Raw genomic sequence first — 15,172 nt, 5'->3', positions numbered from 1 at the left:
AAACAATGATTAAAAAAAAAGTTTCAGAATTTGGACTTTCTAAAAAGTCAAAGGATTTCTTTGCGCTGTTTGGAACATTTTCTGACAACCTTTTGAATACATTCACAAAGTATTCATTAAATGATTCGCTATTTGTCTCCAGTTTGGTGGCCATTAATCATTAAGTTTTTGTGGCTTCTGTGAGTTTTGATTTTGTATTATGTAATTGTCTTATAACTTTCCAAGTTCCTTTCATGTCATTAAATAAGTCCAACTTACAAGGATTTTACAACAGACAAACACAACATAAAAGCAGCTATTTAAGTTTGTGGGGGGGGGGGGGATCAACATAGACCATTTGTCTTTCTATGGCTGATCCCAAATGTTACAGCTAAGAATAATTACATTGATGCAATAGACACAAGAAAAACTATACTACAAAAAGTGCACAATACATATGAGAAGGCAAGAGTAAGTGTGGTGCTTGTACACTGCATAAAGCTTCAAATCTATAATATATATTTCTGAACAAGGAATGATTTGTATCTTCTTTTGAATATTGAAAGTCTATTAGACAGCTTTATCACATTTGGCAAATCGTTCCATAGAACGGGTCCCGTATATTTGAAAGTGTATCTTAAAATGCAATATTTCAAATATTTTATCAATTTATTAAGATAATGTACTGCTACATGTGGCAAACAGGGGCTTGAAGACAAACTTTGCTTCATTTCACATTTTGACTGACTAATAAAATGAGAGACCAGAACGAAACATGTAAAATATCTTTTACACTTTGAACGATTTTAACTTTTTACTAAGTTCACTATATGGAAATACGTCGTCTGAAATAATGAAGAGCCGGATAATCATACTTTAATTGAAGATTCTCATTTAACATGTAGGTATTGTATCCATGATGACATTTTCACCGTTCGTTCATTACAGCAAGAGTAGTGCACGTGTAGAATATAATTATTATACTATAGTATACGGATTACAATAGCAAAATTACGCACACAAACTTACAAAAAACAACAACAACCTAGCAACGTGTATGAGGTGTTTCATTCATGAATTGATTATTTATTTGATAGATAGATAGATAGATTGATTGACCGATCGATTGCTTGATTGATTAATTGATTGAATGTTTTGACAGAATTTATTTCTGCACTTTTCACAAAGTGAATTAATGGTTACAAACAAATTTAAGAAAACAATGATATAATGAACAATGATATTGAGCGTTATAGTGTAGTATCCTTGAAAAATGGGGAAATCTTTCATTATTCATTCAAGTAATTGCAAAAAATGTAATGAAGGATACCGCTATCTTAAGCAGATGTTTGATTTCGATGACGGCCTTCTACAAGACAGTATAGGCATAAAATGGTCAACGTATAATTGCAAATTATTTCATACTAAGTAAGTTTTATTGCGTGGAGGGAGTGAGTATAATTATAGAAAATATATTAGTGCACGGGTGAGTGAGTTATAGGATGCGTGTAGGGAAGTGCAGTGTTGACTGTATTTTCTGATAGCTCTTACAGGGTTATAGCAATAATCGGCCAAGGTAAGACATCACGTATAGGTGATGTACTCTGTTTTATGATGGACAACAGATCGTATCTCGAACACAGTGTCCAGTCCGCTTTCGATCTCCCATGTTGTTAAGAAATTCAGTGCAATACACATACCCGGATATTTGCTCTTCACTTTTGGTCGAACTCTGTTCGACAGCTACATTATTAACGAGTCATTAACCAATCAAAGACGTGTAGATAAAAAAAAAACATCTTATGAGATAGAGTGCAAGCCATCTTGTTTTCAGCGATGATCATTTTTGTGTTGCGATATGTTATAAATAGATGAACTTATTTAGGCAAAGAAGCATGTACATTTACGCTTTAAATCATTTTTTGTGAACGAACTTGTTTGTTCACAGGTCTGATACGGTGTATCGCAACAGGCAAAATGTTCAGTGTCACAGCATAATAATGATGCAAAAATCATAAGAAGATGAAGAACAACTAAGATAAATGATATGAAATCAAAGTGACATGGATTCGTATAAAAAAAGAAAATGATTAAGAAAATCAAAAGGTTCATGCATACACTTCGGTTTCATATCTGAGAGTTACGTCACAGTTACATTTTTTTTTAAATCTTACCAAAGATAGCAAGAAATAGACTCACTTGCGCTATGTAGGCCTACATACTGGTTCATTAAGTACAATATAACATCCACCTTATCATTTGTAAATGCACTGACGTTCAATTACATTGATTACTCTTTACATCACTGCATTGTTCCTTGTAATAATGATGGTTCTGTTTACCCTTATTCTTATTCTTATCTTATTTTCATTGTTATTGAAAGAGCAGATCTGAAGACAATCGACTTTCACGCAGTCGAATGTATGCCTATGAAAGAATTCCTGATTCATTGTATGTTATATTTTGTGTGATAAAAGAATGAAATAAAATTTGTTTAGTTAGATTGAATTCAATTGAACTGAATATCCCATTTTGTTCTAAGTTCTTGATATAGTTGTTAATAAAATCACTCATACCTATATACTCATCTCAGATTATGACTCCTGTAGTTAGTAACATACAGATATGTCTGTATCGTAGAGTTTGAAATACTTCTCCGAGGAGGTAACACGTCGAAGGACGAATTAAACTCACAAAATCTTCGATTGCATTTTCACCCTTACGATTAATCATTCTGTACAATATGATCCCTCACAAGATAGACATATCACCAGAAAAATCAAATCTAACAGTTAATTGTGCTCTATTTCGAATACAGTGTAGCTTTAAATATCTTATCTTAGTTGCTACATTGACAAAGAGAGAGGATACCGGTATTACTTACTCGAATCGATTTCTTTTTTAATACATCGTTTATTCGTTTATTCGATTTTTTATCAATTTTTATCAATTACTTCCTCTGGGTGAAAACGTATCAATTTTCATCCCAGATACGAAAGAAACAAAATTCATGGATCATTTGCAGTCTATGAGTTGTTTTGTTTCTTATCTTGTCTTGTTTTGTTGTTGTTGTTGTTGTTGTTGTTGTTGTTGTTAGGACGGAAGAAGTAGCTCCATTGGAGTTTGTGCGCGTGTGTCTTTGTTTCTCTGCTTTGCTATGGACACCACTGCCAGTTGGCAGTCGCTGATGCATTAAAATCCTTCTCGAAGGCATGAGTACAGCATTGTGGTTGCTCGTCTTTCCAGATATCTTAAACCATAGCTTACAGGAAATTGAAACGTTGTAGCACCCTTTAGCCAGATACAAATGCAGTCAAGGCTAGATTCTCCGTTTGTTTCTTTTCTGTCGTGTCCCCCAAAACTGCATCCGTCGTTTCCTGACGGCCAAGGGCATCTCCGTCGATACGATCTGCAGCAATTCTGCGTTTGATTTGCTTTCAGACCAGGCTATTCTCTTCATTTTTTTGATACTACCACAGCATAAAACTTTTTATTCTGTACCATTTTGTGACCGTGCACCTCAAAACGAACATAAAGTCGCACACACTGATTTTGCATGAGGACTGAAAATAAGTGAAATGGGTCAACCTAGTCGAACTTGACTTTTTCATATTTTCTGAAAGAGCAGGTCTTCTTTTACATTATGCTAAAATTTGGTATCATAAAACGGGCAGGAAAGTGTGTTTTTTTAGCAGTTTATCTCGAACATTTTTGGTAGAATAGTGTGATTAGGTGTGTCTTTAGAATCCCTTCTTGATTTCTGAAAAACCTTGTCCACACTCTTCACTTTCAAGTCTAATAACTTTTGAAAGGATAGTGCTACTGCTTAATTATGAACAGAATGTGTTAATGAGGCATGCTTGATTTCAGTTTAATCTGATAATCCCTTCATTCTCTGGTGGTTTACTTCCTGTTTTTGTCCCATTCATCGCACAGCCAGCACGGTTTGGTAAAGATTAAGCGCTTGAATAGACACTGTACTTTAGAGCCTCTTTCCTCAGTTCACACTTTTCCTGAGTTTGTGCTTTCTTTCCAATATTTAGATTGGTTAAGAGAGTCCATTTGATTTGAGTTATATATCATTTTAAAGCTTAAAGTCTGTTCTTTTAGAATATGGTCTTAACTAAAAATTCATGTCTGGCGACTTTTTGTTTGTTTTGAGGTGCAGGGTCACATTTGTGTCCTCACGTGAGAGTTGCCCGTCATGCAGAATTTTGTAATACATTATGTCTTCAAGAACCGTTGCAGTGGCAATGGACAACATACGATTCTGCAACACCCTTTTAGTATGATGAGTGGTTCACAGTATACAGACATTAAATACCCTGCACCTTTACAAGCACATCATTATGAATATACGTAATAAAGATACAAATGATTTGATCCGTCATGAAATCACTTTGAGCTGAAATAGCATTAGCGAGTAAGGAGAATGGCGGGAACTTGCATAAACGGCAGAGCTTGTATACAACTACCAATTTCCCTGAGTAAAAAGGGAAAAAAGTATTTGTGGGTAAAAACAAACAAACAAAAAAACACGAATATACAATCCATCAAACATTCAAACAAACTGACGACACAGAACGAATCAGGACTTTTTCTTTGGGCGGATGATGTAATCTACATGTCATCGGAGTCGATGAATTGTCAAACATGGTTGATTTTTTTATATTTCATTTAAGTGCTAAAGCGCAATGTGTGTGTGTCTGTATGTGCGTGTGGGTGTAATGTGGCTGTTGGCGTGTATGCGTGTGTGTATTGTGTTTGTGTTTCTTTAGAAATATATTCAATACATCCCATTGGCCGACTTTTCCCCCCTTACAACTGTTTGTTTTAACATTCAAATTCAAATTCAAACTTTATTTTCACTTTTTTAACACATTGTACCTTAAACAATAATGATGAATTTGTATGCAAGTCGTTGAAAATAACTATACATAACCAGATAGAGATACCAACATGTTCATGTCTACACGATCAGTAAAAAAAAGAAAGAAACACACACTCTATAACACTCTGCGAAACAAAAAGTGGAGGCACCCATTTAAAAGACTATGCTTGTATATCCTCGCATATTATGCTTGTTTCTTTGCATAAACATTCTGATTATTTTTTTGTCAGACATTAGCATGAGATATTGCACACGTAGATTCTCTTATTATTGTTGTTTATTCAGAATTACCAAAAATTTATCCTCTACAGGGTCTGCTATTACAATGATTTTGCATGCATCAAAACAAAGCCAAGCAAACACATGCACAAGCAAATACACTGTAATTAACAACCATGCATCGAAACTGCATACCAGCAGTGCTTAGTACAGTACTCTCCGTGTAATCGGGTATCGCTTAAACGGGTACTCCGTTTAATTGGGTAGTAATGTCAAAATCAGTTCCAATGCACATTAAAATTACCTGATAATCGGGTTGCCTCTCCGCATAAATGGGTAAATAATTTTCTTCATATGTAATTTCTACCCACATTTTATCGCAGATATAACACTTAAAGAAATCATGAATGTCAAATTGTCCACAGCTAATCGCATTCTCTGCTTACTTTGCAAAGAAGACTGGTCATTTGGGGAGTGATTAAACATGAAAACACATCAGTACCGACTTGCCACACGTAAACGAAAATTACACATGTAGCTGGCACTCACAACTGCATAGACAGACAATAGTTGAACACACTTGCGCTCCTCCCTTGCTCTGCAACAACATTCATAATACAAGAAGTTTTGCGACGAAAATCAGGCCATTCACCAGCTCCATAATTTTGCTTTTCCCCAGTCACTTCTTGAAAAGTAACCCGACGTCCTACCTGACTAGTGCAGGCAAAGAGACGAGTTCATTTCGGAAAACGCCTGCGTGTTGCGAGGAGTCTATAGACAAACGACAAAGTTTTCTGAAGACATGTTTGTCCGTAAAAAGAGTGTAAATTATTGCTCGTGACTGAGCAAGTGTAAGGTATGTATTATGTGCCGTGCAAGCACGCGTGTTAAGCATACATGGTGTTTGGTGCAGTGTACAGTGCATGTACATACACATTGTGTGTGTCAATTGTGAATGAAACGTGTTCTTCTGTTAATCGGGTATTCCGCTTAATCGGGTAAGAAACGCTCTGCCCGAGCCTACCCGATTATGCGGAAAGTACTGTAGTAAGAACACTTAGAATACACATTGCATGAACAACACATTATACTATTTAGATTAGGAATGTACACATAGCTATAGATCATAATAAGTTGATGACATACAGGGTTTTATCTAAAAACAGTAAGAACTTGATAATTTTAAATATTTAATGATTTTTTTAAAAACAAATCATAGCTAGCTTGTATCGTTGTAAGACTAACATGTCTGAGAAATGAATTATTGAAATTACACAATACACTGCGAAAATATGATTTGGAAGAGACTGGACAAGTGGATAGGCACGTATGACTTAAAAGCTAACATTCCAAAAACTCATCACGTACATTGTAATGCCGCGGTGATATTCGAAAAGAAAGAAACACATCTCTAACGCATTGTGCACCTCAAGCGAGGCAAAGAATGTCGAGAAAAAAACTTCGAAGTGCACGGATTATCAATGGAAAAAAAACAGCAACAGCTACAAATCGACACAAACACAAAGTCAGAAATAACTGGAAAAAAGGATGAAGTTTCCAAAAAGCACTGAACATTGTTATGAAAAGTGAGACAGGGCGAGACTGTGCTTTATCTAACTTAAAACTGAACAGCTAATAGATCATGGTGTTAGCAGTTCGACCCATCTAGTCCCTGTTAAAGGCAAGATCAATTCCATGCACTGTATTTTACAAGTCTGTATGAAATTCATCCATGATTAACTACAAAAACGAAAAAAAAAAATATCACCCGATATATTATCCATGGCAGGTGAAAGGTCCAATGAGCTTCTGACAAGTACTTGATGAAAATACATGGTGTGGCAAGAGCTTAAAGTGCTTCTTAAAGATTTGAGTGCGATGCCAGGAAACTGCGTTGCAATATTTACCCCAACAATAGAGCTCAGTGACATTGAATCTTCAGAATCATAGCTTTTTGATTGATAATACCAGGAGCAACAAACCGGTTTGCAGGGAGGAGGAGTGATAACAATAATGATGCGTAGGACGAAGTCAAAAGATTTGCCTTCGTGACCGCGTTCTAAATATTTTCCCCCAGTTCTTTTCAAATCAATCAAGGCTCACGGAAACACAGACTGGTGGCTTTGGAGAACTTTGCAGATGACACAAAGAAGTGATCGTATATAAAGAGCAGCATTTCATTGCGGAGACTTACTTGTGTGTTTTCATTTTTTTACTTTTTCCATAAATGAATATATTGCGTTTTCAAGAAGATAAAAGAGAGAAAAACAATAAAAGAACTGATAAAGTCGTATAAAACTAAACATTTTAGAGCTTAAGTTGATCCACTCATAAAAAAAAAGATTGTGAATAGAGTACTCATGTTATAGTTGAGCATTTTAAGCATTTAAAAAAAACAACAACATGACGTTTATTACAAAAACACCCACTGACATAAACTGTTTGATTTTGTTCAGATAAACGTCTTCAAAGTGGGAGAACAAAGTCGAGATTTAAACAGTCAATGAAATGTTCCAACTTTGCAAGTTTATGTCAGTGACAGTAAGAGAACATATTACGCCTGTATCATAGTTAAAGGATTTTTTTCTTTAATTCATTCATTAATTCTATTTCTCCTGACGTACTACAAAACACACCCCCCCCCCAAAAAAAAAAGAGAGAGAAGAAGAGAAAGCTCTTAAAAGGACAGAGCAAGATATTATACTCTTTGCATTGCTATAGCTGTTTTGATTGTGAGAAAGATTTCATAGCAGGGGCATCTCTCTTTTTACAATAATGTACATGTGGACATACACATACATAATTACATAGATATATCTAAACAATAAACTCGCTAAAGGCGTTTTCAAATCAGCCCGATAAAAGTCCAAGCTCGAGATATTTTTCGAGATTGCGAATTAGAGCGCTATTTCATTTCTTGTTCACATCAGCCCGAAGAGAATCAGCCCGAATATTTTTCGAGCTAATTCGACAGCTGAGTATGTGCAAACAGCATCAGTAATGTGTGTCCTCTCAAAAATTCCTCATGATTTGTGTGCAGTTTGCCTCGATCGATCGGGTTACACACGCTAGGCATGATGGGACGCATCGCACTAATTTCTCGAGTCGTTTTCACATTATCAAATAGCGCGCTACTATCCCGCTATTTCAGAAATTTCCAGAGTTGGACTCGAGAAATTTTCTCGATCAGAGCGATACAATTAGCGCGCTAATTTGTGTTCACATTTTTAAGCGTTTTCACATCAGCCCGATAAAAATCCAAGCTCGAGATATTTTCCAATTTCCCAAGTCAGAAAATAGCGCGCTATTTCGAAACATCGGGCTGATGTGAAAACGCCTACTATCAAATAGCGCGCTATTTCGTAGTCGGGTTAATTTCCCAAGTCAGAAAATAGCGCGCTATTTCGAAACATCGGGCTGATGTGAAAACGCCTTATGGTGACGCGAGAGGTCATTCCTATGCATGAACGTGTGTATTTCCTTTGTTTATTCGAATATTACTCCTCCGAAGCCGTCGGCCCCGGGCCGCCGCGACCGGTGTCGTCGGGAGCGAGAGAGTATCTTACATCGAATGGGCCGGGTTTCGTCCGTTTCCGTGTCGACGTTGAGGGTGGCAAGGAAAACAAAATGATTAGATTATGCATATCGAGCGCAGTCTCCGGGCATATTCAGCGATTACGCCGAAATCTTGCTTTCTAGCTCAGCTATTCGTTTGCAGAGACAGTGGGACACCAAGGACGATAGAGCGCCTCGGAAGCTCAACACTAACGCATGATGTGTACAGGAATCGCAGAGCTTGTGGCCTGCACCTGTGTATTATGAGTACGGACACTCCAAACAGCAAATCTGTGCTTTCCGAAACAGGTTTTCGAAACAGGTTTCCAGAAACCTGTTTCTAGAAGCCCTTTGAAGCGAGAAAAACATACTGCGGTTACGAACCAAACTGCGCAATGCAGGGGCGCAGTGACAAGGCGCAGTTTTCGTTTTAGCGATGAGTTGATAAACGCAACTATTTTGGGAGCCGTTTCTAAAGGGCTTTGGAAACGGCCTTTGAAAGCCGTTTCAAACAGGGGAAAGATGATAAACGCAGCCTCCGTGTACTAGACTCTTTCGGCTATCGTGAGCAGTCGTGCATATTCAGCGATTCCTATGGACTCTCTCGAGATCGCCAAGCTGATTGTTTGCAGAAACAGTGGACACCAAACAGCATAGAAGCGCAGGTAGCGCGCCAATTGGGCCTCCTCTCTCGATTTTGCACAGTACGCTCATACACGTGTAGACAGCTGCAGGGGCCATTTTAGGAAGCAAAGTGAGTGATACAGGCCCGACAAGACAGGTGAATACAGGTGAATTGTGTCTGTTTAACACGTTTTATGTCTATGATAATGTAACTGTGAACAACGTGTTAATCATTCATTTCATAGTCATCCTTCTCATAATATGCCATGTCTATCTCACAGTCATCTTTGCACAGTCAAACACCGGCCTCTCATGCTACAACTCAGGGCCCATGGGACAGTTTAAGTGGTACATGTAGTAGTCTTGGTGCAGACTCCTTTACAACCAACAAGCGTTTGTGCCTGCAATCCATACCTCCTCCTGGCTAGGACATTGGGAAAAAAAATGTTTTGCGGGTGTGCAGAACACTAGTTTTTTTCTGCCTAAAAAGCGTCGTCTTAGCGTTCCCGTCGCAGATTTAAAGCTCGCTAATCCCGGTGACACTTTGACATCGGGTTTTAGTAGAGGAAAGTCGAGAGAAAACTCGAAAGAGGTGTCATCATTATGTTGACGACTTGCTAAACTCACCAGACAGCATGCAGCCAATACGACGGGCGCTCATCAGACGCTTGCGCACAGCCTCCTCGAACAGGGTCCGAATGTTGGCGTGTATGTCTTCATCTGTACAAAACGAGAAATTCAAGACTTCAGAAAAGATACACTTGTAGCAAGACAAAATAACGAAAGTAAATCCCAAAATTTTGTTTTTTTTTCGTCAAAATAATGCTAACATTCCAGAGGTGATTTTCCCCATCTTCTGAACTTTATCCTGATATGTCATATAACTTCTAACTTTGAAGTCAAGTTGAACTGACATATTAATCGATTCATATCTCTTTCATGTCTATTCTTTTTTTATATCAACAAGGTGGTAGGTAGATCTTATGAATTCATCTGAACACGTACTGAAAGTACGGTCAGTTCACAGGCATTCTTTGAGTGTGAGTAATAAATACATGGACTAATTGAAGCTCTATGCAAGTAGCTATCTAGCTCAGTATACGACTTCAAGATCGGCTATACTTATAGCATGGAGCTACCAAAAAGACATGGTAGCTCCACGCTTATAGTTCTCTCATCTACTACTGTATTAATGAAAAGGCCAGGTCTTTTATAGGTTCCCTCACGATTGACTGCACCAGGGACCTCCCTGATTGCACAATGCAAGCAAAGACAACGCTCTCTATGTATTGCTTACTACTTCTGCAGTAAGTCCTCCTTGACAAGTAAATAATCCTTATTCATGTCATAGAGCAGGGTTGATGATATTATTCCCAATTCTCTTTTTCTCTTCCTTATTTTCCTTCTCTTTCCTCTTCTGTCAGTCTTTTTTCTCTCTTTTACAACTCTCTCTCTCCCTCCCTCTCCTTTTTTATTCATCTGTCTATATATCTATATCAAATTTATCTATTTATTTATTTATCTATCTATCTTTCTATCTATCTATCTATCTATCTACGTATATAATTTCTATCTATCTATATATGTATATAATTTTCTATGTATCTATCCATCTATCTATCTATCTACATGTATGTACATAATTTTCTATCTATCTATCTATCTATCTATCCATCTCAAATCCATCTATCTATCTATCTAATAATATCTATTTCTTGCTAGAAGACAAGTTATTGGATACATTACTCACCTACAGGTTGGACACTGCCTTCCACGGATGCCCATTTCGGAGTCTGCCCAACCGTGGTGTACTGGATGCGCTCCAGTGGAGACACCTTCCCACTGGGGAGGAGGTTAAAAGACTGTGCGTGACCCGGAGGAAACTGGTTGATGGTAACCTCGGAATCGTCGCATCCATGCATCAAGCCCAATAACCCTGAGGAGACAGACAGAAGAAAACTCCTTCTATATAGCACAAACACTTATTCCCTTGTTGTATACTTGAACGCAACATGCCATCTTTTACTTCACATGGATGGCGTACACTGTAAATGTCAACAACGGACCAGAACTAAAAGCATAAAGATACAATAAAAGGTATAGTTATCATACATTCAGAGGTATCAATATCTACATAGTAGATTAAAAATACAGGCTACATACGCATAGGGATACATAAAATTCTGTTAAAAATAAAGTCCTTGTCCTTGTCCCGTAATGTAGGTGAAAATGTAGTCACTCCTAAACGAAAAGAAAACGTAATACAAATTTACCGCAACATTACTGTAGAAATATTTATTATAGAAAATCAAACAAACGGGAAAAATACAGTACAGTAGATTCAATAAACAACTGAATACCATAAGTGTCCGTCCTGTTGTATGATTCATTTTTGGACATTCAAGAAAATGTTTTAGACTAGGGCAAATGAGAAAGAGAGCAAGTTTTATCATTTGCATCACATTATAGTAGTCTTGTAGTAACCTTGCAACCCTAAATCTGTATGTTCGTCGAACCTCTGGAGTACTTCTTCCACGGTTGAACATGGTCAAAGAGTTCATGCATGCATTTGTTGAACTGAACTGATTTTAAAGCATGGATTATTTTACTTCTTTTGTACGCAAACTGGTAGAAGAGTTTCTAGGATATAACACCATCACATATTGTATTTTGTATGTGTGATTGTAGCTGATTTATTATCTTTATAAAAAAAAATCTGAAATCTTGGAATGCGATAATTTTCATGGTGTGTCTCATTCGATGAAACTTCTACCACTGCAGTCTCACTGTCCTCACTGTACATACATCATTAAAGGTAACTTCAACATGATACCGCATTCCAATCTGAAAGCACAAGAAGACATGTTTGTACCCTACGCAGGGTGTTGTTTAGAATTACGCAGCGTCGATCCCGATGGAAGCAGAAAGCCCAAATCCCTGACCTTACGGTTTTTAAGAAGCTCATGGTACTCTATAGATCGCCTCTGATTTTTAGGTTTTTGCGCAGACATTTACGAAGGTCGTACCTTTAGCCTCGGAGCAGATGGCAAGGAACCCATCGTCCTTCAGCAAAGCGAACATGGGCTTTACTCCGTAGGTATCACGAGCAATATGTACCTGGCACCATCACAGAAAAGATGCACGAAATAAGATTGCTTCAGTGCAAGTTGATCGACCTTTTGACCTTTGGCTTTGTTGTACTAAACCAATATGCGAACATGACCGACATTTTAATTTGCATGTTATTATCATGTGTGAAGTAATTTGATAGAATGATGGTAATAACTCAAAGCTGTAGGAAGTTATTGAGATTACACCAATACGACGCTTATGTCTTGCTTCTGATATGCAATTGGGACAAAATAAAAGATCTTATCAACTTCGGTACTCATTTATAGTGAATGGGACCATCAGTGATGCCTGATATCTGTATTTTATGGTTTATTTTGTGCAATTATAGCATTTTAATCATTCAGTTTGATCCACTGAATTAACGGATAATAACAGGATTTTATATTTGACATATACATGTATCATATCAAGATATCATAGCTTTATATTTGCTATAGATAGATGAAGTGCTCCCGCTATGGGACGATCTTAACCCTTTGGACATGCTTTGCACGATTCACTATTGTACTTACCTTCCTACTCCTAGTGGCCGTGTCGACGATGCAAAAGGCAAAGACGCCGTCGCACATGCTGGCGGCATACTCCACGCCAGCTCGCGCGTAGAGGTGGAGGATCGCCTCACCATCCAAGTTGGTCTCATAACGGAAGTTGAAGGCATCACCGACCTGTGTGATTTGGTTATGACCACAGTCAAAAACAAACAAAATCATAAACAAAGAGCGGATAATGCTGCGGCCTGAATGTTTACTTCGTTATAACCATGAACCATTCCACTGAATTCCGTTTTAACAGAACTAACGGGAGTGCACTGTCGTACTGTACTGAGGTATTTTGTCTTTGTTCATTGCCAAAAGAACATCTGCGAGGTGCGACACAGGACATTCAATGGAGGACTCTTGGGGGTCATTCAGGACATTCAATGGAGGACTCTTGGGGGTCATCCCACGAGACCGACACCCATGAGTCATACAGCCCACGAGCTCGACCAAAAAAAGAAAAAAAAAACACAAACAAACAAATAACGCCTGACACTGTTTTACCTTTTTTTTTCTTATTTGCTTGCTTGTTTTGTTTGTTTTTAATTATTTTAGTCTCCACACCTTCTCGTAGTTGTAGATCTCGCCGTTGTAAAGGAGACAGAGGTTCGGGAACTGCTGAATTTTCAGTGGCTGCATGCCAAACACGTTCCCCACGATAACCAGCCGATGGAACCCCAGGCAGCAGTTGTTGAACTCCGGCACATTCTCCACACGGAAGGCGTCGGGCCCGCGGTGGGCTATCTGCATAGCGCAGCCAATATGCTTGTACACCTCAACTTCGCTGCCGAAAATTGCCCAAATGCCGCACATCTTGGATTATTTTTGAGTTGACTTGAACTGTGAGAATAAACGCAAAAGTGCAAAATTTAGAACATAGTATGATTTCTGGTTTTTTTTTCCTGATCCAGTCTTTGATACGTGTAATATGTTTTGTATGACTTGCACATCAACTTGTTTTAAAAACACAGTAGTTTCAGTGCAAGACAGCTTCTTGCAATCCATGCGTATTTCCTCATATATGTGTATAACTGTGTGTAGTAAAGATTTAAGATTAACGTTTGAATGAAATAAGGCCAAAAAAAAAATGTTGTATTGGCGTAATATGAGATTTTCAAATAGGGTCGGGCGGGCGGAATTTTTTTGTTTGTTTGTTTGTTTTTTGCTACATGTATTTTACGTGTAAAACTCGTATTTAACAAAACCCCATTCGATAGAGAGGGTCTGTTGCATCCAAGGTTTGTTATATCACCGGTTTAAAAGCCGTCACGACATACCGGTCAGAATACGAACGAACAAATTCCTGGGCTAAATCACCCAGCGCCACAGACAAATCGATTCTCCGAATAATATTAATTGAAATCTTCGAACCGCACTTGCCGGTCGCCGACACGCTGTACTATACTGTGCGGCCATTTTCCGACACCAGCTGTTGTTGTTGTTGTTGTTGTTGTTGATAATTCGCAAACCCGTATCGCGCCCTCTCTTGGTAAAAACGATGTATTTCCTTTTTTTTTTGAAAAGTTCAGGGTAGGGGTTTTTGTTAGGGTCGGGCGGGTCCCGCCAATACAACGATTTTTTATTTTTTTTTTTTTTTTTTGCCTAATGAGAAACATGGCGTGTTCTGTATGCAGACCTCTCTTCTTTCTTTCTTCTCTCCTCTTCCTTTCGTGTCCTTTGTTCTTCGTAGACTTGTATTGTTATCGTCTTCTCTCTTCTCGGTATTGTCTCGCGTCAATGTTTGAGGGTAATTGAATCTGTGTATACGAGTGTGTTGTCCTTGTCGTATTTTCCCGGTACACGCGGTTCAATGACCAGTGTCCGGGCATTAGCATTGATACTTTATGATATAATTTTTTTTTCCCGACCTGCGTATCTTAAAATAACTATATGTATATTTTTACAGATGACTTAAATAATATATATTAGATACAATAGTTATAAAGAATTTTGAATAATACATTGTTTACTTATTAATCATCTAGCGATCCACGTCCCACAAGCTTTGCTTTTTAGTGCATCACTATTTCCCATAATCGAATTTATTTTCCGCATGCCCACGAAGTATATATGGATTGTTTCTCCTAATTATCGTTGTTGTTATATAACTTATCTTGTATAGTACATGGATCTTCTGCAAGTGTTTGAACAATATCATTTCATGACATGTATACTTTGTACTATGTTTTGATTTTCGTTGATTGGAAATAAACTATGATTGAATTGAAATTTAAAA

At 37.7% G+C, this 15,172-nt stretch overlaps 2 protein-coding genes across 2 annotated transcripts in view; one reads left to right on the top strand and one right to left on the bottom strand.

Annotated features, from left to right (window-relative positions):
- LOC139720209 (uncharacterized) overlaps positions 1-7,245 on the top strand; it is a 92,038-nt gene extending 84,793 nt beyond the window's left edge. Inside the window, exon 26 of the mRNA XM_071631571.1 lies at positions 7,187-7,245. Within this exon, the coding sequence (XP_071487672.1) occupies positions 7,187-7,245 (59 nt within the window). The remainder of the gene's footprint in view (positions 1-7,186) is intronic.
- Positions 7,246-9,869: 2,624 nt separating this feature from the next.
- Positions 9,870-13,749, bottom strand: LOC139720208 (asparagine synthetase [glutamine-hydrolyzing]-like). The gene is made up of 5 exons (XM_071631569.1): positions 13,501-13,749; positions 12,913-13,065; positions 12,295-12,385; positions 11,019-11,204; positions 9,870-9,988 (listed from the first exon to the last, which is right to left on the bottom strand). The coding sequence occupies exons 1-5, from the start codon at positions 13,747-13,749 to the stop codon at positions 9,870-9,872; spliced, it is 798 nt and encodes a 265-aa protein (XP_071487670.1).
- Between the last annotated feature and the right edge of the window lie 1,423 nt (positions 13,750-15,172).

This window comes from Diadema antillarum, unplaced genomic scaffold (genome assembly GCF_040938485.1).
Source record: "Diadema antillarum isolate AM-2024a unplaced genomic scaffold, OU_Dant_1.0 scf00000123, whole genome shotgun sequence".
Classification (NCBI taxonomy): Eukaryota; Metazoa; Echinodermata; class Echinoidea; order Diadematoida; family Diadematidae; genus Diadema; species Diadema antillarum.
This window is presented reverse-complemented; position numbering and strand designations above follow the sequence as displayed.